Here is a 24,329-nt window from a genome sequence, read left to right as displayed (position 1 = left end):
ATGTATCAAAATTGTGTGAAGCCCTGTTCCCTCAGCTCGCCCACAAACGTGCGTTGTTAGCTACTTGGCCGGGCTTGCATTCCACTTTGTCAACTACAAGACAGGCCCCAATATCACTGTGTTGCCATAGTGGCAGACCCTACTGCTCTGCATGGCAGAGATCTAGATTACAGAAGCAAAATACTGGGATGCTGCAAATCTGAAATTACATCAGTAAATACTGGTTATATTACACAGGGACAGTTATTATGAAGTTTGACTCGACACCAGGAAGTATCTATATGATTGACACCTTCGGGGAGAGTTGGTTGAAATGAGGCTGGTTTCAGTTCTGATGCAGGTTAGTCTACAATTTTTCTGATCATTTAATTAATTTAACAATTCGAGTAAAGGGATATTTCACAACATTCTTGAACTGCTTTCGGAACTTCGCCTGTGTCACGGCATAAATACAAGTGTTTGTGCAACAACTCAGAAGCTGCAGCATGAAACCCATTTCTTCCACAAAATCAGGTAACCATACCGACTGATACCCCAAACCCCACATTCTGGCCCATATATAATAGAGCATTAACATTGCCCATAATAGTATGAAATTCCCCGAGATAACTACGAGTAGAATAATGGATTTCCTTCGGCTCTGCATCTCTGGGTCTCTGGGACTCTCCTCTCTGCTGTGACCTCGGAGTCTCCTGCGTACTTTGTTGCTCACTAAAATGTGGCTAACGGTGAATGCGTTGAACAGCAGAATCAGAAAAAATGGGACACAAGGGTTTAGAATGTGATGAAGGAACTCAATCGATGTCCAGGCTGGAGAGAACCAAACATCAACTGTTACAAAACAAAACCAGGGCGTGTTCGCTAACCGATAGTGATCTGTTAACATGAAATACCAGAAAATGTTCTTTAAACAACTCAGCACAGTCACTATTCCCAGGACCACAATCGCCGTTTTCTCGGTGCAATATTCACTTCTCAGCTTCTGGCGACAAATGGCCACAAATCGATCAAAGGTGAAAGTGACGGTGAACCAGACAGAACAATCTGTGGTTGCAAAGAGCAGGACAGCGTGGATATTACACCCACGGATGGACTCCAAGAAAATAAATTGTTCGTTATAGACAATTGGAATGTGCCTCAATATCAGGTCGAATATAATGACCAGTAGATCTGCCGCTGCCATGGCCATCAGGTAGTGAGTGACACATTTGGAGAGACCACACTTTCCCCGAGACAGGATCACAATCGTTACTAAGTTAACTGTAAGGAAGGGTAATACACAAGGAAAATATATATCAACCTGGGAAGACAGTTATCAGTTTCACTTTTTACGTATTGAAATTTCCAAACGTGCTACAGTCTCCAGTAATGTATTGAAATGATTGTACCTGAAAGAAGAAACGGAAGTTCTCTGATATGGTAGAAGGCAGAAGAGACAAATTGATGAAAGAATGAAAGAGAAATTATTGAACTCAATTTTGATCATATTCCCATCCTCCCTTCTTTCCCTGACTGGCTTATAAAACTGTTATCTATTTAAATACTCCCAAATCTCATAAATATTACCATCTTGAAACATTAATTCTGTTTTTTCATCCACAGATGCTGCCAGAATCACAGAGTTTTTGCAGAGCTGAAGGAGGCCATTTGCCCCATCGTTTCTGCACTGGTTCTCTGAAAGAGAAATTCCCTCAGTCCCATTCCCCTGCCTTCTCCCCATAACCATGCACATTCTTATTTTTTTTAATTAACTGTCTTATTCCCTTTTGAATGCTTCAAGTGAACCTGCCTTCACCACGTTCTCAGACAGCACATTCCAGACCTTAACCACTCACTGCATGAAAAAGATTTTCCTCATGTCACTTTTGCTTCTCTTTCCAAATAATTTAAATCTGTGCCCTCGTTCTAGATCCTTTCATGAGTGGGAACAGTATCTCTCTATATACCTTGTCCAGAACCATCATGATTTTGAATACCTCCATCAAATCACCTCTCAGACTTCTCTTCTCCAAGGAGCATAGTACTAACTTCTCCAATCTATTTTCAGAACTGAAATTCCTCATTCCTGAAACCATTCTCGTGAATCTTTCCAACGTCCTCACGCCTTTCCTCAAGTGTGCCGACCAATGTTTGACACAATACTCCAGCTGAGGCTGAACTAGTGCCTTATACAAGTTTCATATACTGTATGCTTTATTAGCTGCTTTCTCAACCACTTCTGGCACCTTCAATGAATTATGGACATATACACCAAGGTCCTTCTGCTCCTGCACCCTCTCTAGAATTGTGCCCTTTATTGTATATTGTCTCTCCATGTTCTTCATGACCAAACAAATCACCTCAGATTTCTCTGCATTCAAGTCCATATGCCACCTAAGTGCCCATTCCACCAATTTGTCTATGTCCTATTGAAGCTCTACAATATACTCCTCACAGTTCACAATGCTTCCATGTTTCGTATCATCAGCAAAATTTGAAATTGTGCCCTGTTCACCAAGATCTACGTCATTAATAGATATCAAGAAAATCAAGCGTCCCAACACTGATCCCTGGGGTACTGGACTACAAACCTTCCTCCAGCCTGTAAAATATCCATTAACCACTATTCTTTGTTTCCTGTTACGAAGCCAATTTCGTATCCAGGTTGATACCGTCCCTTTTATTCGACGAGCTACAACTTTGCTCACAAGTTTGTTGTGTGGCACTGTATCAAACGCCTTTTGAAATTCCATGTACACCACCTCAACAGCATTGCCCTCAACAACCCTCTCTGCTACCCCCTCAAAAACTCCAGCAAGTTAGCTAAGCCTGATTTTCCCTTAGGAAATCCATGCAGGCTTCCTTAACTAAGTCGCATTTGTCCACGTGAGTATTGATTTTGTCCCGAATTATTTTTTCTATAGGTTTTCCCACCACCCAAGTTAAACTGTCTGACCTGTAATTGACATGCTTATCTTTACATCCTTCTTTGTACAAGGGTGCAACTTTTTCAATTTTTCAGTCCTTTGGCACAACCCCTGAGTCTAAGGAAGACTGAAACATTATGGCCTGTGCCTCTGCGATTTCTACTCTCACTTCCCTCAGTATCCTTGGATGCATCTCATCCGGCCCTGATTCTTTATCCACAATTAGTTCATGCAGCCTAACTAATAAATCCTCTAATCAAATTTAAATCCCTCTAGTGTCTGACTTACCTCCTCTTTCAACATTGCTGCATTTTCTTCCTTGGTAAAGACAGGTGCAAAGTATTAATTTAATATCTCAGCCCTCTTCATCCATGTGTAAATCCCCTCTCTGGTCTGCAATCGGCCCAGTCCTCTTTTTAGCACCCCTTTACTATTTGTATTCTGTAAAAAGGTATAGAATTTCTCTTTATGCTAGCTGCCAGTCTCTTTTCATGCTCTCTCTTTGCTTATTTTATTTGCTTTTTGACTTCCCCTCTGGAACTTTTATATTCAGCCTAGTTTTCAATATTATTTTCTCCATGGCATCTGTCATAAGCACACTTTTTCTTCTTTATCTTAATCTCTACCTCTTTGGTCTTCCAGGGAGCTCTGGATTTGTTTGCTATACTTTTTCCCATTCAAGGGAATATACTTTGACCGTGCCCGAACTAAGTCTTCTTTGAAGGTAGCCCATTATACATCTACCAATTTTCCTGCCAGCTTTCGACTCCAATTTTTTCGCCCAGCTACATTCGTACCCCATTAAAGTTGGCCTTCACCCAGTTAATTATTCCTACCCTGGATCGTTCTTTCTCCATTTCCATAGTTACCCGAAAGCTTCTGATGCAATGATCACTATCCCCTACATGCTCCCCTACTGATCATTGATGCACTTGGCCCACCTCATTCCCAAGAACCAGAACTAGCAGTCCCTCCTTTCTTGTTGGACTAGCAACACACTGGTGCAGAAAACTTTCCCAAACACACTCTAGGAATTCTTGACCTTGACTTCCATTTACAGTACTATTATCCCAGTCTATGTTTGGATATTTAAATACCCCCATTAAAGCTACACTATAATTCATGCCGTCTCTGTAATTTCCTTGAACATGTCTTCCTCCAAGTCCTTTCCACTAGCTGGTGGCCTAAAGACAACACCGAGAAATATAACCGCACCTTTTTTGTTCCTTAGCTCCAGCCAAATGGATTCTGTCCTCGGCCCCTCTGGGACGTCCTTTTTCTCCAGCTCCATAATGCTTCCCTTAATCAATACTGCCACCCTATCCCCTTTTTCCTTTTCTATCTTTACTGAACATCTTGTACCCAGGAATATTTAAACATAAGGAAGAATTCCAAGGGTGGGACCCACCATCCGTCACTAACTTAAACAGTTAATGGTGGTATTAACCTTAAAGAAAACGCCTACAATTGCATAAAGAAGGAGGTTGGTCAGAAGATTGGACGGAATATAAAAAAAGCAAAGAATGACTTGAAAGATTGATAAGGAAGGTAAAATTAGAGTACGAGGGAAAGCTAGCTAGAAATACAAAGACGGAGAGTAAGAGTTTCTATAAATACTTAAAAAAAGAAGAGTGAATAAAGTTGGTTCTATAGAAAGTGAGTCTGAGGAATTAATAATGGATAATAAGGAGATGGCAAATGAATTGAACAGATATTTTACAACAGCCTGCACTATTGAGGATACAAGTAACATCACAAGTAACTGTCAGTCAGGAAATGGAAGGGAGGGAGGAACTCAAGAAAATTATAATCACCAAGGAAGTGGAACTGAACAAATTGTTGGAGCTGCGGGCTGACAAGAACCGGGTCCTGATGGATTTCATCCTAGGATGTTAAAAGAAGTGGCTACTAAGATAGTTGATGCGTTAGTTTCAATTTTCCAACATGCCCTAGATTCGGGAAGGCACCATTAGATTGGAAAATAGCGAATGCAACTCTTTTATTCAAAAAGGGAGAGAAACAGAAAGGAGGAAATTGCAGGCCAGTTAGCTTGACATCTGTCTTAGCACAAATGTTGGAAGTTATTATTAAAGACGTAATAGCAGGGAATTTAGAAACAATCAAAGTAATAAGGCAGTGTCAACATGGTTTTATGAAAGTAAATCACGTTTAACCAATTTATTGGTGTTCTTTGAGGGAGGCATTGGTGATACCACATCTTTAGTACACTTCTGGTTTTCTTATTTAAGGAAGGATGTAAATGCGTTGGAGGCAGTATGGAAAAGGTTCACTAGACTAATACCTGGAATGAATTGGCTGCCTCAGAAGGAAAGATTGGACAGGCGAGGCATGTATCATTTTGCAATTTAGAATAGTAAAAGGCAACTTGATTAACACATATAGGATCCTGAGGGGTCTTGACAGTGTGGATGTGTAAAGGATGTTTCCCCTTGTGGGAGAATCTCGAACTAGGGGTCACTGTCGCAAATACAAGACAGAGTTTAGTTTTAGTTTAGAGATACAGCACTGAAACAGGCCCTTTGGCCCACCGAGTCTGTGCTGACCATCAACCACCTATTTATACTAATCCTACACTAATCCCATATTCCTACCACATCCCCACCTGTCCCTATATATTTCCCTACCACCTACCTATAACTAGGGGCAATTTGCAATGGCCAATTAACCTATCAACCTGCAAGTCTTTGGCGTGTGTGAGGAAAGTGGAGCACCCGGAGGAAATTCACGCAGACACAGGGAGAACTTGCAAACTCCGCACAGGCAGTACCCAGAATCGAACCCGGGTCCCTGGAGCTGTGACGCTGCGGTGCTAACCACTGCGCCACTGTGCCGCCCCACAGTGATGAGGAGAATCTTTTTCTCTGAGAGAGTCGTGAGTCTTTGGAATTATTTTCCTCAAAAGGCGGTGGAAGCAGAGTCTTTAAATATTTTAAGGCAGAGGTAGTTGGATTCTTGATAAATAAGGGGGTGGGGGGTTATTGGGGGTAGTTGGGAATGTGGAGTAATCAGTTTAGCCATGAACTTATTGAATGTCGGAGCAGACTCGAGGGGTCGATTCGCCTATCCCTGCTCCTAAATCGAATGTTCGTCTGAGTTACCTGTGTGGTTGGTGAAGGGGAACTGGTGGATGTATTGTACTTTGTTTTCCAGATGTCATTTGATAAGGTGCCGCAACAGAGGTTATTGCAGAAAGTAAAACTCATGGAGTAGGGAATAACGTTTTGGTATGGAGAGAAGATTGGCTAGCTAACAAGAAACAGAGATTAGGCACAAATGGGAATTTTTTGGGTTGGCAAAGGATAACGAGTGGTGTGCCACAGGGATCTATGCTGGGGTCTCAACTTTTACAATGTATATAAATGATGTAGATGAAGGGACAAAAGGTATGGTTGCTAAATTTGCTGATGACACAAATATAGGTTAGAAAGTAACTTGTGAGCGGATAAAAGGGAGTTACACAGAGATATAGATAGGGTACGTGAGTGGGCAAAGACATGGAAAATGGAGCATAATGTGGGAATGTGGGAAATAACCCACTTTGGCAGGAAGAATATAAAAAGCATATTATCTAAATGGTGAGAGATTGCAGAGCTCTGAGCTGCAAAGGGATCTGTGCTCCTGGTGGATGAATCACAAAAAAGTTAGTGTGTAGGTATAGCAGTAATTAGGAAAGCTGTCCTTTACAAAGTAATTCCTGACAACGCAGCGGCTCGCTGACGTCATAAGAGCGCGCCAAGTTTCGCACATGCGCATAGCATCTTGGCAGGACTAAGTGGGCGTGGAAGACTTAACCGCGCAGCGCAAATGTCATCGCTAATCCGCACCTGGCCCATCTTCCTACCTGCACGATGCGGCATCATCGGGCATCCAGCCCCCGACTGGGCTGGAACGAGCGGCACAATGGGAGACTTTGAGGCTGGACCTTTTCCCCCGAGCTCCACGCCTCGATGCTTCGTCACCTCAGCTGCTCGCTCCATACTTCGCTGCTCCCCTGCCCGATTGTTCTCTCCTCAGCACCCGGTCTCCAGCCACTCGCACCCAGCTGCCCCCCAAGCCCCCCGTCCAGGCCTCACCGCTTCCCTCTTCTGAGCCACTCGCTGCTACGTGCCACGTCACCTCTCGTTTCTTCGAGCGGCACGCGGAGACAATCAAACGTGGGAACGACTGGCCAACAGGAGGGAACCGGTGGGGCCTGGAGTGAGCGGCTGAGGGGGGAAGCGGCTGTGGGGGCAGAAAGCGATTTGCCGAGTGGTAAGAGCGGCCAGTGGGGCGGGAGCTAGTAGCTGCGTTCGGGTGAAGTCAGTCATTCACACGCATATAATCGAATCATTATAACGAATTGGCAGCACATTTCATACTCTGCCCGATTTCCTTTTCCAACTATTGAGGTGCCAATTCATTGTCTTCCAAGAGAAATGCAGTCATAAAATTACTTTTGTATTTCATAGAATTGCTGGAATATTAAATGGATCTGAAGATTACCGTTTGTATCATATAAATACGTAGTAACATGTTACTGGGCGTCCATGCAACTTAATGTAAGGTTAGTTTGCTGGAACGATCTCGCAATAAGAATTTCCTGTGACAAATTGAACAGCGCCATCTTCAATAAAAACAAGATACTGCAGATGCTGGAAACCTAAAATAAAAACAAAAAATGTTGGAAATCCTCCGTAGCTCTGGCAGCATCTGTGGAGAGAGAAGGAGGGGGAGCGTTTCAGGTCAGTGACCCGTCATCAGAACTGACAAATATTAGAAATGTAAAAGATTTTAGGCAAGTAAAGCGGGGAGAGGGGCAAGAGATAAAAAAATAAAAGGTGTTGATAGGACAAGGTCACAGAATAACTGACCAGAAGCTCATGGGGCAAAGGCAAACAATATGTCAATGGTGGGCTGAAAGGCAAAGAATTAGTACACATAGTTTGAGAATAGACTATAAAGCACAAAGCACCCCAAGCACAATCATTAACAGAAAACATAAACGGTGGGTAGGCACAATAGAAACAAACTAAACACCCTAAAAAAATCTGAAATAAAATCACTAAATAAAAAAAGAAAAAAGGAAAAAAAATAACTCAACTGTAAAAGGCTCATGCTCTGAAATTATTGAACTCAATGTTCAGTCCGGCAGACTGTGGCAGGCCTAATTGGTAAATGAGAAGCTGTTCCCCGAGCTGGCATTGATGTTCGCTGGAACACTGCAGCAATCCCAGGACAGAGATGTGAGCATGAGAGTGGGGGGTGGGTAGTGGGGGTGGGGGGGGGGGGGGGGTGGGTGGGGCATCGGAGATTGTGTTGAAATGGCCAGCAACTGGAAGCTTGGGGTCGTGCTTACGGACTGAGCAGAAGTGTTCTGCAAAGCGGTCACCCAATCACCGTTTGGTCTCCTCAATCTACTGGAGACCACATTGTGAGCAGCGAATACAGTATACTAAATTTAAAGAAGTACCTGTAATTTGCTGCTTCACCTGAAAGGAGCGCCATCTTTAACCCTGGCAGCTGCCTGAACGTCGCAGACACTGATGTTGCAGTTGAGGAGCCTGCATTTGCGCAAGTGCAAGTATTGTGCCACCTGGTGACTGCGTTGTCAGCAAACACAGCCTACCGTTTATTCCGAGGTGAATTGAATACACAAGTCGGGTGTTTTTTCTTCAGCTACAAAGGGCATTGGTGAGACCACATCTGGAGTACTGTGTACAGTGCTGGTCTCCTTATTTAAGGAAGGATGTAAATGCGTTCGAGGCAGTACAGATAAGATTTACGAGACTAATTCCTGGAATCGGTGGGCTGTCATGCGAGGAAGGACTTGCCAGGCCAGGTTTGTATCTCTTGGAATTTAGAAGAGTAAGACGCGACTTGATTGAAACACATAAGAATCTGAGGGGTCTTAACAGGGTGGATGTGGAAAGGATGATTTCCACGCGGAGAATCTAGAACTAGGGTTCACTCTTTATAAATAAGTTGTTGTCCATTTCAGACAGAGATGAGGACAAATTGTTTCTCTCAGAGGGTCGTGGGTCTTTGGACTTCTCTTCCTCAAAAGGTGGTGGAAGAAGAGTCATTGAATATTTTTAAGTGAGAGGTAGATAGATTCTTGATAAGCAAAGGGGTGGAAGGTTATCAGTGGGAGGTGGACATGTGGAGTAATCAGTTCAGCCATGAACTTATTGAATGGAGGAGTAGGCACAATGGGCCGAATGGCCTACACCGACTCCTCATTTGTATGCTCGTATATTTAACACTCAGTCATGCACTTCTTTGAGCCAGGTCTCGGTTTTAGCCACACCATCATATTTGCACAAGGATATCTGCACCGATACCTCACCAGTCTTATTAACCACACTCCATGCATTCACAAAAATGCACATTAGCCTGATTCAGACTTTATTACATTTACCCCTTACTCTGACCGCACTTACTAACGTACTATTCCTATCTGTCTCCCCAAGTATGCTGTTCCCCTTTTGTATTCCTCTCTAGCACTTGTTCCTTTTTCCCATACCCCTGGCAAGTTATCAGCTTTGCTGCCTTCCAATCTGAGTTCCCTCTCATGATCCTATCACCTAGCAATTAAGTTTTAACCCTACCCAACAGCACTCGCAAAGCTCCCTGTCAGGATATTTGTCCCAGTCTTGCTAAGATGCAACCCGCCCATCTTGTACAAGTCCCACCTGCCCCAGAACTGGTCACAATGTCTTACAAATCTGATGCCCTCTCTCCTACACCATTGCTCCAGCCGCGTGTTCAATCACTCAATTCTTTTATTCCTATGCTCACTCACACGTGGAACTGGGAGTAATCCTCAGATTACTGATTTTGAAGATCTGCTTTCTACTCTCCTTCCTCACTCCCTAAAAGCTGCGTTCAGGACCTCATCCCCATTCTTACCTATGTCATTGGTACCAATGTAGACCACGACCTCTGACTGTTACCCTCCCCCAGAAGAATGTCCTGCAGCCTCTCAGTGACATCCTTGACCCTGGCACCAGGGAGGCAACACACCCTCCGAGAGTCACGTTTAATGTCGCAGAAACGCCTGTCTATTCCTCTAACTAATGCATCCCCTATCATTACGGCTCTTCATCTACTTTTCCTCCCCTGCTATGCAGCTGAGGCACCTGTAGCGCCACAAACCTAGCTTTGACTGCACTTCTCCGAGGAACCTTCACCCTCACCAGTATCCAAAATGGAAAACAGATTAGCGAGTGAGATCTTATCAGGGGGCTCCTGCACTACCTACCTGGTTCTCTTAGACTGTCTGGTGGTAATCGATTCCCAATCTGCCTGCATTCTCCTAATCTGTGGTATGCCCATCTCCCTAAACGTGCAATCCACCTAATCCTCCACCATGCAGATGCACAGCAGTGACTCCAGTCACTGCTCGAGTTCCAAAACCCAGAGCTCAATCTTCTGCAGCTGGTGACCGCTTCCTGCATATGAGTTTGTCTGGGACACGTGGTGCGTCCATGATTTCCCACATGCCACAGGCTGTACATTCCACTCGGCAGAGCAGATCTGCCATACCTTAACTTTATTATAAGTAGAATAGCTTGCCGGGTACTCACAAAACAGCTCCATCCACTGCACTGAAGTAAGAAACAAATACTGAAGGGTTAAAAGTAGAAACAAAGTAAAATGGAGCACCTGCGCCCACTTCACGGAATGCACCACTCACCAAACTCGCATCTTAACACTCAGTTTGCAATCTGCACACTGTGAGTCTAATAAACCTAAAATGATAATAAAGCTTTGCTAATATTAACAAACCTTACTATCAGTAAACCTTATAAATTCTGATAAACCCTAATCATGCTAAATGCAGCTTATGCATTAAGTTGTCCTAATTTGAACTAATGCACTCTCTCACTGCGTATTGTAAATGATAAAATTCGCTTTAGTTTTTAGTTTATATCCTAATATATCGATCAGGTCTTACAATATATTTGATCTTAATTATATTAAAATTAAAAGCTTACCTGTGCACTCAACATGTGACTATTCAATACTCTGTGTCCCTGCTCGCTCTGTTGATTGTGACCTCAGTCTGATGTCACTTTTCAATTTTACCCCGACTCTTGTTTTAGTCTCTCTGTCTCCGGCCTCGGATTCTTTCCATTTTGGTGTGCTTTTTTAAGCTCCGCTCCTGCCGTGCTCACTCTCTTTCTCTCTCTCTCGGTCTGTCTCCAGCTTCCGACTCTATCCCTTTAGCTGCCCTTTTTAAATCTCCGCTCCTATTGTGCTCTCTCTCTCGGTCTGTCTCCAGCCTCCGACTCTGTCCCTTTTGGAGTACGTTTTAATCCTCCGCTCCCGCCGTGCTTTTTTCTCTCTCTTGGCCTGTCTGAATATTTTCAGCATTTTCATATTTGAAGCTCCCACAGTACTTGGGTCTTGTACAGGAATTTAATGCTTGATGGACTACAAGATTTTCTCACCTGTGACAGGTAGCATGGCATTAAATTATGTTCAAACAATGATTGGAAATGATGACATTAAAAAGTCTGTGGAACAAATAATCACGGCCGTCACTAAGTTACCTGTAAACAAGGGGGATTATCAGGGAAAATATACATCCCATTGGGAGAACAGAACAGCAGTTGAAAGGAGTTCAGGTGGCAGTTGTACATTTGTAACCACATTCAGTGAAAGATCTAATGATTATAACTGTGACAAGGCTTCCAGATGGAGACAGGGCTTTAATTAAATAATTATGATTGGACATGGAAATAGAGGAAAAATAAAACAAAAAACGGAGATGTCAGCTACATTCCGATGCTGATTGAGAAGTAAATAAAATAAAATAATTAAATTAAACTTGTGTAATAGCAGATTTGTAATAAACCAGAAGCCCTGTATATATTGATGGGGCTGGTAACAGACGTAAGGGTGCCTTTAATCGCCATTGTGGTGATTTTGTTTCGGATTGCAGGGATGTCCTTAGTGTTCTCCAAGATTCCGTACTAGGCTTGCAGCTGTTTCTGACATACATTAATGAATTAGGCGTCGGGGTAAAGGGCATAATGTGGAACTGTGAGTAAGACAAGCAGATTGTAAATATAGTGAAGAGTGAGGAAGATAGTAATGACCTTCAAGAGGACAAATGCAGGTTGTTGGAATCGGTGGGAAAACAACAACAACCACAACTTGTAGTTGTACAGCGGCTTTAAGGTCAAAAAAAGTCCCAAGGCGCCCCATGAAAGCTTTATAAAACAAAATATGACAGCAATCCACAGAAGGAGAGATCGGATCAGATGGATAAAAGCTAGGTCAAAGAGTTGTTTTAAGGAGGAAAGCTAGGTATAAAGATGGAGGGGTGGAGGGAGGGAAATCCTGAATTTAGGGCTTCGGCAACCGAAGGCACGGTCACTAATGGTGGAGCAATTGAAATCAGTGATGTTAAAGAGTGCAATTATCTCACAGAGTTGCAAAATGGAGGATATTACAGCGATAGGGATGGGCAAGGCCATGGAGGGATTTGAAATCAAGGATGTGAATTTTAGTATCAAGAAGCCGCTTGAATGGGAACCAATGTAGACCAATGAGCATAGCGGTGATGGGGAACAGAACTTGAAGGAGTTAGGACACGAGCAGCAGAGATCTTAATCATCTCAATTGTATAGAGTGCAGAATGTTCGACTCCAGCCAGGAGTGTGTGGGATTAGTTAAGTTTGCAAGGAACAAAGACACGAATGATGCTTTTGGGAGCAGGTGGGCTTTGACAGGGAGGACGTCAGGTGACATTATGGAAGGTTAAATAGGCGCTCTTCGTGCTGGCGTGATTATGTGATCAGAAGCTCATCTCGAGGTCACAATAGCACCGGGGTTGTGATAAGTATGTATAATATCAGACTGTGTCAGGCAGAGGGATGAAATATGTCGCCAGGGAAGGGATTTTGAATTGAAAACCGAAAACAATGGCTTCAGTCTTCCCAATGTTTAATTGGTATGACTGATGTGGGAGGAAGTACATTTTGGTAGGGGTGAAAGAGGAGAGACAAAACAAACTAAATTATTCAACTTTAAAGAACGTTGACGAGCAGAGAGCCCTTAGGGTGTTTGTACGCAACTCATTGAAGGTGACAGGACTTGATAAGAAAGCAGTTAATAAAGCAGAAAGTAACATCGATTTTATAGATAGAAGCATCGAGTACATAAGCCAGGATGTTATGCCAAACCTAAATACAAGTATACATACTTTCGCCCCTGGCTGCCTGAAGTATTGCGTCCAATGCTGCGGACCAAGAGTTTGACCAGCACAGTTCTTGGGATCATGGTTACAGTTATGTGATTAGACTGGAGAAGTTGAGATTGTTCTCCTTTGAGTCGAGACGTTTAAGAGCAGATTTGGTAGAGGTGTTTCACATTATGAAGGGGTTAGATTGATTAGAGTAAGAGGAATGGCTTACAATGTCTGAAGAGTCGATCACCAGAAGACATAGATGTAAGGTGAATGGAAAACGAAAAATAAGGACAAAGGAGCAGGAACAGGCCATTCCACTCATCGTGCCTGCTCTACCATTCAATATTATCATGGCGGATCATCCACTTCAATACCTTTTGCGCACACTATCATCATATTCCTTTATGTCAATGCTTTCGATGGCTATGAATCTCTGCTTTGAAGATACTCAATGACTGAGCTTCCACAGCCCTCTGGCGTAGAGAATTCCAAAGATTCACAACCCTCTCAGTGAAGATATTTCTCCTCATCTCTGTCCTAAGTAGCCCCTTATTTTGAAATTCTTCCCCCTCGTTCGACAATCCCCAACCAGGGGAAACATCATAGCTGCATCTACCTGTCTATCCCTTCAAGTAGTTCGTAAGTTTCAATGAGATCACCTCCCATTCTTCGAAACTCTCGGTAATACAGGCCCAGTTTCTCCAAACTCTCTTCACTGGACAGTCCCGCCATCCCCGGAACAAGTCTGGTGAACTTTCGTTGCGCTCTGTCTGTGGCAATAATACCTTTCCTAAGGTAAGGAGACCAAAACTGCACAAAGTACTCCAGGTGCGGGCAAACAAAGGTTCTATGCAACTGAAGCAAGACTTCGATATTCCTGTACTGAACTCCTCTTGTGATAAAGGCTAAAATACCATCAGACTTCCTAATTTCTTGCTGCACCTGCATCTTAGCTTTAAGTGATGTAAAGATGAGGACACCCAGGTCATTTTGTACATCTGCACTTTCTAATCTCAGATGGGACATGAGAAAAATCTATTTATGCAACGAGTTGTTAGGATTTAGAAAGCGCTGCCTGATGTTAATATAGAAACATAGAAAAATAGGAGCAGGAATAGGTCATTCGGCCCTTCGAGCCTGCACCGCCATTCAATACGATCATGGCTGTTCATCCAAACTCAGGACCCTGTTCCCGCTTTCTTCCCATATCCCTTGATCCATTTAGCCATAATAACTAGAACTAACACTTTCTTGAATATATTTAATGATTTGCCTTCAAGTGTTTTCTGTGGTTGAGAATTACACAGGTTCACCACTCTCTGGGCGAAGAAATCCCTCCTCAGCTCAGTCCTAAATGGCTTACCTCTTATCCTTCGACTGTGAACCCTGGTCTCGCACTCACCTACAATTGAGAACATCCTTCCTGCATCTAGTCTATCCACTCCTGTCTGAATTCTTAGTGTTTCTATGACATCCCTTCTCATTCTTCAAAACTCTAACGAATACAAGCATAATTGACCCAATCTCTCTTCATATGTCAGTCCTGCCATCCCAGGAATCATTCTGGTGAACCTTCGCTGCATTCCCTCCATAGCACGAACATCCTTCCTCGAAAAGGAAACAATACTCCAGATGTTGTCTCAGCAAGACTTGTATAATTGCAGCAAAACACCCTTGTTTCTGTACTGGAATTCTCTCGCTATGAAGGCCAACATAGCATTTGCCTTCTCAACTGCCTGTTGCACCTGCATACTTACATACAGAGACTGGTGCATAAGGACACTCATGTCGCGCTATACCTCCTCCTTTCCCAATCTGTTACAGTTCTGCCTCTGTTTTCGTCACCAAAGTAGATAACCTCACATTTCTCCACATGATACTGCATCTGCCATGTATTTGCCCACTCACTCAACCTGTCCAAATCACACTTGCACTTCTCTGCATCCTCCTCACAGCTTACACTCCCACCCAGCTTTGTGTCGTCAGCAAACTTGGATATATTACATTCCGAGGAAGGGTCACTGACCCGAAACGTTTACTCTCCTTCTCTTTCCACAGATGCTGCCAGACCTGCTGAGTGATTCCAGCATTTCTTGTTTTTGTTTCAGATTTCCAGCATCCGCAGTATTTTGCTTTTATATTACATTTAATTCCCTCATCTATATCATTAATATATATTGTGAATAACTGGGGTCTTCGCACTGATCCTTACGGTACCCTAGTAGTCACTGCCTGCCACTCGGAAAAAGACTCATTTATTCCTACTCTTTGTTTTCTGAATGCCAACCAGTTCTCTATCCATGTCAGTACGTTACCCCCAATCCCATGTGCTTTAGGTTTCCACATTGTAATGTGGGAACTTTTCGAAAGCCTTGTGAAAGTCCAAATACACCACATCCACTGGTGCTCCCTTATCAATTCTAACACGGTGGTGGATACAGATTAACCAGTAGCTTCCAAAGGGGATTTGGATAAATATTTTCAGGAGGCAAATAATCACGGATAGTGGGAGAGAGCCGGACAGTGGGATGCACTGGAATTAATCGTCGTTTGATGAAGTAGCAGACAATAGTCTTGTTACCAAAATTGAAACATATCGGATTAAAGGGCCAATGGTAGTATGGCTCGGAAATTCGATGAGCGACAGATAGCATGAATGAACTGTTGCTTCTCAGATCGGCGGGGACTATTGGCCAGGGATAGTATTGCATCAACTGCTCTTTTAATGCATGTTAATGCCACGGACTTGCACACACAGTGGATAATTCTTAAGTTTTCAGCTGGCATGATATTTGGAACTGTTAATAAACTGTGAGGGGATACCAACCGACTTCAGGAGGATCGCGAGCGACTGGTGATATGGGCAGGCACCTGGCACAAGCAACTGAACGCAGACATATTTTGGTAGGAAATATGAGGGAAGGCAATGTAAAATAAAAGGTACCATTTCAAAGCGGGTACAGGAACAGAGAGACCTGGGTTGTACGCACATGCATCTTTGAAGGTGGCCACACAAGTTGAGAAGTCTGCTAGAAATGCACATAGTTTCCTAGCTGTACAAAACGAGACATAGAGCAATGGAAGTCAGGAAGAAATGTTTATCTTTTATACATCATTGGTCAGACCAAAACTGGAGAATTGTGTCCAATTCTGAATACTAACATTTTGAAAGGATGTCGAGGATAAAAGCACAATAGTGTGGATGCTGGAAATCAGAAACAGAAACAGAAAATGTTAGAAATACACAGCAGGTCTGGCAGCATTTGTAGAGGGAGAAACAAAGATAACGTTTGAGGTCGATGCCTTTTCATCAGAAATTGCTAGAACTTCGTGAAGATGCAGACTGGTTTACCAGAATGATTCCAGCGATCTGGAACTTCAGTTAGTTGGAGAGATTAGAGAAGCTGTGGTTGTTCTCTTTCGAGCAGGGAAAGGTAAGGGAAGATTTCATACACACAGAAGTTCAAAGTCATGAAGGGTATTGACAAAGAAGTTAATGCGAAACTGTTTCCATTGCCAGACTGTTTGGTATTAAGAAGGCAAAGATTGAAAGTAAATGGCAGAGGACCAGAGGTGAAAGGAGGAGATTTCTCTTCCAGAGCGAGTTGCTGGGATCTGGAATTCACTGCCCTAAAATATAGAGTCATAAAGACATAGCAATAAGCCATTCGGCCATCAATCCATTCAGGCTCTCTGCAGAGAAATCTGGTCAGTCCCATTTCTTTGCTTTATTCCCGTTGTTATGTAAGTATATTTCCATCAGGCATCCATTAAAATTCCTTTTGAAATCATGTATTGTCCCCACTTCCAGCACCCTCAAAAACAGCAAGTTCCAGTTTACAACCACTCGCTGCATTAAAAAAGACATCCTTGCAACTTCTGCTGAAACCTTAAATCGGTCTCCCCTGGCCCTGGTACCATCAGGTAATGGGAACAGCTTTGCCGTGTCTGACTGACCATAATATTGTGCGCCTCGATCGAATCACCCCTCAATCTCCTTTGTTTCAAGGAGAACAACACGAGCTTTTACACCCAAGCCTTGTAAGTAAAATCACTGATCCTTGGAACCATTCTGGTAAATCTTCTTTGCACACACACAAAGACCCGCACATCCTGTTCAATGTGTGGCGAACACAACTGGACACAATACTTTAGTGGGGACCTAACCAGTGTTTTATGCAGGGTCAGCATAATTTATCTCATTTTGTACTCAATGCCACATTTTGATGAAGCCCAAGGTCACATACCCTTTACTAACTATTGTCACAATATGCACCGTCCTCTTCAAATATAGATGCACAGGAATACCTCCAGTTGCCTCTATCCCTGTACACTGCTGAGAACTGTGCAATGTAGTCTATATTGCCTATTGTTAACGCTTCTGCCAAAATACATCACCTCACTCCTCTGTCTATTAAATTGCATATTTCACTTGCCTGCCTGTTTTTCTAGGTTATCCACGTAATGTTATCGTCTATTGGCACCATCTTCACTTTCTTCCACACTCCAAGTTTCTTTCTTTCTTGCTTGCTTTCTTTCTTCCTTTCTTGCTTCCTTTCATCATTTCTTCCTATCTATCTATTATTCATCTATCCATATCTGTCTATCTATCGACCTATCTATCTATCTATCTATCTATCTATCTATCTATCTATCTATCTATCTATTTATCTATATATCTATCAATCCATCTGTACATTGTTACGGTCAGGTAAGGAGGCTCGAAGGGCTTCCCTTTTTTCCATCTCCCTGTTTGAACACAACAGGTCTATTTCTTTTTATTAAAGTAGATGTACTGGCCAATTCAGTAGTTATTTGATTGCTTGCATGCAATCATCATAACATGAACAAATCGGGAAGGTTTTCTTGAGTTTAACAAAGAAAGAGGTTAACTTTGTTGTACTAAACAGAACTAATGAAAATAATAGATAACGCACCAACTTTCACTCGCTCACACACAGACAGACAGACACGCGCACACACACACACACACACACACACACAAACACACACACGACAGACAGACATTTAGCACACAGACTGGCGAAAGGTAGATTGGTTGAGTTAGAGTCCTTAGAAAATAGTTCTGTGGGGTTTGGTGATTTGGTTGTCTTCCAGCTGACTTTGGTGTTCTGATGCTTTTAGTTTTGAGAGGTAGATGATTGGTTTGGTTGGTCTCCTGGAGACACCGATGCGGGAGATTTCCTCCAACAGGGTTTCTGACTGCAGCTGGAGGATGCAAAGGTCAACAGGCAGAGTTCGATGCTTGTAAACCAAAATGAAGAGAGAGAGAGAAAGGCCTTTCAGAGTCTAGAAGCTACTCATTGCTGCTATAGACATGGTAGTATTGTTTCCAGTCTGGCAAAAAACGACAGATAGTTCTCTTAAACATCCTGTGTCTTGGTTCTTGATCGGATGAGCAGGCATTTCATCTCGACATCACAGGCCTTGCAATGTAGTATACTATAGGATAGAGTGTTGCAAGTTAGGTGGCCATCTTTAGCTGCCAGCAAAATCATCCTTCACCTGTTCTCTTTCAAAATTCTTCAAAAAATAAAAATTCTAATCTCCAGTCAGAGGATTAAAGAAATTGAGCAAAGCAAGTTGGTGTGACTATCTCTCTCTCTGTCTCTCCTTGAGCTTCAATTCTGTCAACCATCTTTTTTAAGTGACACTTCGTCAAACTCGTTCTTAAAATCCATATGGTCAGCACCATCGCCTTCTCTTCATCAACGTTCACTGTTACACAGACAAAAAAAAATCCATGATATTTGTCAAGCACGCTCTGCCTTTTACAAATCCGTGCTGACTATCTTCAATAAGCTGTGCCTGCTAATTTTATCCTTGGTTATTCTTCGGAACACCTTACCCAACACTGATGTTAAAATGACTGGGTGCTAGATATGTCCTTGCACCCTCTCTCAAGTGTTACGTTGTCCCATCCCCAGTCCTCTAGCCTCTTTACCCGTATCTAGAGAAGATTGGAAGATTATGGAAAGCCCTTCCACTATCTCCACCCCGACTTCTTTGGCAACCTGTGGTGAAAGCTACCCAAACCAGTTATCATATCCACTTTAATCGTTGTCAGCCTTTCCATTACAACGAACCTATCAATTTTCACTCCATCCATTACCTCTCCCATCTCTGCTTCGACCTATTTTCTGTCCGCAGCATCTTCTTTCGAAATCCCCGATGTATAAGTACTCATTTAGTGATCTCGCCTTGCTCTGTTCTCTAAGCCTAAAATCACCCTATTTTTCCCTAGTAAGCTACACAGCGCCCCCTGCTACCCAATGACTATGCATATGCAAAATAAGATTTTTGGCTTCCCTTCCATGTTGACTACCATTTTATCCTCATTTTCTCTCTTTGTGAGTCTGATTTTCCTCTCTCAACTTGTTCTATTTGACCTGGTTCTGAATTGAAGACTTCACCTGATATGCATCACGCACCCTTTTTTGTTTCATCGTATTCTCCATCTCCCCTGTCAGCCAAGAAGCCCTGGCTTTGATTTCACTGCAGTTCGCCCTTTTTGGAATGTACCTCGCCTTTACCTGCAGCATCTGCTCCGTGAAGTTCACTCATTGTTCCATTATATTTTGTTCCTGTCAGTCTCTGGTCACATTTTATAATTTAAAGATAGATCCTTTCACATCCCAATGAATTAGTCCTCTTCCAGCCTGGAATTGCCTGAGATTGTCCCTTGCTCTTCCCTATTACGAGTCTAAAACTCATAATGAATTAACCACTCTTGGACAAGTGTTCCACATGGAGACTAGCTTCACATAGCCCACATCATTCCCCCGCTCCAGATCCTAGTTGGGCCGAGAGCATACAGGTCAAGGACGTTTTCCTGAACACATTTCAAATAATCATCCCCTTTCTTTCCATTTACTCTTAACACGATCCCAAACGATATTTGGGTACTTTAAACCCCAATTTTACTCCATATTCCAATTGCACCTCTGTGACTTCCCTAAAGATTTGCTCCTCACTATTTGAATGCCTATAAAATAGCCCCAGGATTGTGATCAAATGCGTTTTCCTTCTGAACGCTAACCAAGTGAATTCTGTCCTTGCTCCCTCAAGGGCATCCTGTTTTTTCCAACAATAAGATGTCTTCTATAGTCAGTGCTGCCACCACACCTCCATTTTTTCCTTTCCTATCGTTTCTGAACACTTTGCATCCTTAAATAATAAGCACCATGACCTCATCATTTTATGCCACGTTTCTTTTAGTGCTGCTACACCACATTCCATATGGTCATTTGTGCTTTTAGCTCACTAATCTTATCCGCCACACTTAGACTTTTACATACATTCATTGTGAACTTCTCTTTTCATTCCTCAGAGTCCATCTCAGTCCATTCCTATATAACAGACTACTACTCTCTTCTCGACTACTATGCAACACGTTCACTTTATGCCTTTCATTCACATACTGCTATACACACTCTGATTGAAGCTTTAAATTTCCCACCTGCTGGTTTATGATAATGTACCAGTTTCGGAGAAATACTCACCAAGCAATCACTAAGCTGCTTTCCTGTCACGTCACACTGTGTTTATTTTTTTGTCAACACAGTCAGCTTGCTCTGAACCAGCACCCAGACCTTTCATCTTCCCACCGTTCTCTCTGTGTTCTCATTCTCAATGCAGCTCTGTCACCAGTATTTTTCCTCCCCACCAGGCTCGCTATGATATTGCTCTCGGTGCTGCACTGCCACCATTCTTTTAACCACTCTGCCGGTCTCACAATGTGTTATGCGGCATGAGAGGATGTCGTTTTGTTTAAAGGAAATGCCAATGAGTTGATGAATTCGCTATTATTGACACCCACATGAGCCCATTACTCCTCTTCTGGCATTGCCGGCAGGTGTTCGGCGCTGGAACTCTTGCATTGACCTCCCTGGACACCTTCTCCCATTGGCATTGGCAGCAGTTCCTTGAGGGTCTCCAACCCCTACACCCCCAAGAAATCATTGCCTCTCACCTCCTTTCAACCTCCATGACTTCGCTCCCCAGTACTAAATCAGTGAACCGCGAACCTCTACCGTATTCCATTTACCTTGTCCCCATTGCATTGTTCATAGTCAGCAGCAGCAGCCTGCTGTGATTCAGAGGATGTAGAGATTTAATGAGGGGAAACATCAGCAGCAAGGATGAAAAAAGTAAATTGCAAGAACAGTAATACAGTTAAACATGGTTTCTAGAATTAATAACTGGATAGAAAGACTTACCAGGAACGCTAACAATTGCAAGGAATGGATAGTAAATGTAGCAAATAATTTCAAGTGCGTATTTAATCCGATATTCTAATGGTAGCAAATCGTAATACGTGGAAAGATAGTGAAGATCCGAGGATAAACTCCTGTCCATTCTTGTAATATTCCAATCCATTGTTCTCAGTGTCTGATCTATCCACTTCCTGTTTCTGAAGCCGCTGATCACTGTTCGTGCTGAAGCTGCTGGTCCTACTAATATTATGGGATAACACATTGAAAGGAGTCCCTTATTAATAGAAGAGGGAAACTCTCCAGTGACACAATTAGGATCCATGGAGACTGATGTTAATCACACTCACTGAACAAATAGGTTCAGTTAACCCATTCCAATGTAATACCATTTGTGAAACAACAAAATTGAACGTTTACAAGTTCTGGATGGGATGTTGGAGGGTTGTTGTAAGAACAAATGTTGGAAATAACAGAGACACTGGCCTCTTTCAATCCTCCTTGGACCTATCAGTGGTACCAGATCATTGGAGAGTTACAAATGTTCGAGCTTGTTCAGAAAATATGCGAGAGATGAACCCCATAACCACCGACCAGTCAGCTTAACGTCGATGAAACACAGGGAAAAGTTTTAGAGTTTATAATCTGGGACAAAATAATTTGTGGTTTGGAAAAGAAAAAAATGAGTTTACAAATGTCAAGCAGCACAGAAATGGTAATACAAAATCGCGTATGGCAAATATGATCGAGTCATTTAATAATGTAATGGAGAAGTTTGATGAGGGTAGCATGGTTGATGTAATATACATTGGCTTTCTAAATGCGTTTGATCAAGTGCCATTTAATAGACCACTTAGAAAAACTGAAACCCAGAATTAAAGGGGCACTCTGGGTATGACACTGACTAAGGGGATAAAGAAGGTGTGAGTGGTTGTTGTCCAGACAGAAGGGGAGTATTTTATTTATTTTATTTCGAGATACAGCACTGAAACAGGACCTTGGGCCCACCGAGTCTGTGCCGACCATCAACCACCCATTTATACTAATCCTACACTTATCCCATAATCCTTCCACATCCCCATCTGTTCTTATATTCCCCGACCACTTACCGATACTAGGGGCAATTTATAATGGCCAATTTACTTATCAAGCTGCATGTCTTTGGTGGTGGGAGGAAACTGGAGTACCCGGCGAAAACTCACGTAAACACAGGGAGAACTTGCAAACTCCACACAGGCAGTACCCAGAATTGAACCCGGGTCACTGGAGCTGTGTGAATGTTAGCGGGAATGAATCTAGAAGAATCACTCGACACTCAGGTCTTCTACAATGTCAGACAGTTTATTGAGTTACGCCAGCGGGGAGCAGGTCACTGGGCTGTCCAGATGCCTCTCCATTGAACAAAGGAAAATCATCCATACTTAGACATTATTCAAACAGTTACTCAGCCCATCCTGGCTGGACGTGATGCAATCATAACCGTTATTGATTACATACATTACACATATTACCAATTAGATTATTCATTAGGCATCATGTGGCTACGTGATCAGCTCATAGCAAGCCCCCGATCATCTTGTGATGTTTCCCAAACCCCCTTATCAACTATCCTTGAGTCTTCACAATGAATCATTCTACCTTTATCAAGCTTGCATTCCTGATTGCTTCGTGCAGTCTGCAGTTACACAAAGCAGCTGTCTTATACACTGATATGAGGGGGCCTCCTTGGTCAGGCTAATTGCCTGTGCTAAGCAGTACCACGCTCGAGGCTACAAGCTAACTAACTTGTCCCACAATGCCTTGGGTAAATACTCCATTTTGTAACAATATGTGGCTATACTTTCAACTTGTATATGAGTATATATATATATATTATTTTGGGCCTCCTTATCTCGAGAAACAATGGATACTCGCATGGAGGAGGTCAGTGGTTTGTGAAGCAGCGCCTGGAGTGGCTATAAAGGCCAATTCCAGAGTGACAGGCTCTTCCACAGGTGCTGCAGAGAAATTTGTTTGTCGGGGCTGTTGCACAGTTGGCTCTCCCCTTGCGCCTCTGTCTTTTTTCCTGCCAACTGCTAAGTCACTTCGACTCGCCACATTTTAGCCCTGTCCTTATGGCTGCCCGCCAGCTCTGGCGAACGCTGGTAACTGACTCCCACGACTGGTGACCAATGTCACAGGATTTCATGCCGCGTTTGCAGACGTCTTTAAAGCGGAGACATGGACGGCCGGTGGGTCTGATACCAGTGGCGAACTCGCTGTACAATGTGTCTTTGGGGATCCTGCCATCTTCCATGCAGCTCACATGGCCAAGCCATCTCAAGCGCCGCTGACTCAGTAGTGTGTACAAGCTGGGGATGTTGGCTACCTCAAGGACTTCTGTGTTGGAGATACTGTCCTGCCACCTGATGCCAAGTATTCTCTGGAGGCAGCGAAGATGGAATGAATTGAGACGTCGCTCTTGGCTGACATATGTTGTTCAGGCCTTGCTGCCATAGAGCAAGGTACTGAGGCCACAGGCCTGATACACTCGGAATTTTGTGTTCCGTGTCAGTGCCCCATTTTCCCACAGTCTCCTGACCAGTCTGGACATCGCAGTGGAAGCCTTACCCATGCGCTTGTTGATTTATGCATCTGCAGACAGGTTACTGGTGATAGTTGAGCCTAGGTAGGTGAACTCTTGAACCAGTTCCAGAGCGTGGTCGCCAATATTGATGGATGGAGCATTTCTGATGTCCTGTCCCATGATGTTCGTTTTCTTGAGGCTGATGGTTAGGCCAAATTCATTGCAGGCAGCCGAAAACCTGTCGATGAGACTCTGCAGGCACTCTTCAGTGTGAGATGTTAAAGCAGCATCGTCAGCAACGAGGTGTTCCCTGATGAGGACTTTCCGTACTTTGGACTTCGCTCTTAGACGGGCAAGGTTGAACAACCTGCCCCCTGATCTTATGTGGTGGAAAATTCCTTCTTCAGAGGACTTGAACGCATGTG

The 24,329-nt window shown here is 43.2% G+C and overlaps 1 protein-coding gene across 1 annotated transcript; it reads right to left on the bottom strand.

Annotated features, from left to right (window-relative positions):
• Nucleotides 1–361: 361 nt before the first annotated feature.
• On the bottom strand, nucleotides 362–22,837 carry LOC137381158 (probable G-protein coupled receptor 139). Its single transcript, XM_068053542.1, has 3 exons — nucleotides 22,783–22,837; nucleotides 21,345–21,578; nucleotides 362–1,260 (listed from the first exon to the last, which is right to left on the bottom strand). Exons 1-3 carry the CDS (start codon nucleotides 22,835–22,837, stop codon nucleotides 362–364), a joined length of 1,188 nt encoding a protein of 395 aa, XP_067909643.1.
• Nucleotides 22,838–24,329: the final 1,492 nt, after the last annotated feature.

The sequence above is a fragment of the Heterodontus francisci genome, chromosome 21 (assembly GCF_036365525.1).
Source record: "Heterodontus francisci isolate sHetFra1 chromosome 21, sHetFra1.hap1, whole genome shotgun sequence".
Taxonomy (NCBI): Eukaryota; Metazoa; Chordata; class Chondrichthyes; order Heterodontiformes; family Heterodontidae; genus Heterodontus; species Heterodontus francisci.
This window is presented reverse-complemented; position numbering and strand designations above follow the sequence as displayed.

Bases quoted from the DNA above. Each gene is read 5' to 3' on its own strand.
- LOC137381158 (XM_068053542.1), bottom strand. From the start codon at position 22,837: ATGTATGTAATCAATAACGGTTATGATTGCATCACGTCCAGCCAGGAT. The intron at 21,579-22,782 runs GTAACTGTTTGA...TAATATTAGTAG, and splicing joins GTCCAGCCAGGATGGGCTGA to GACCAGCAGCTTCAGCACGA. The intron at 1,261-21,344 runs GTAAGTCTTTCT...CCTTCCTTACAG, and splicing joins TGCAATTGTTAGCGTTCCTG to TTAACTTAGTAACGATTGTG.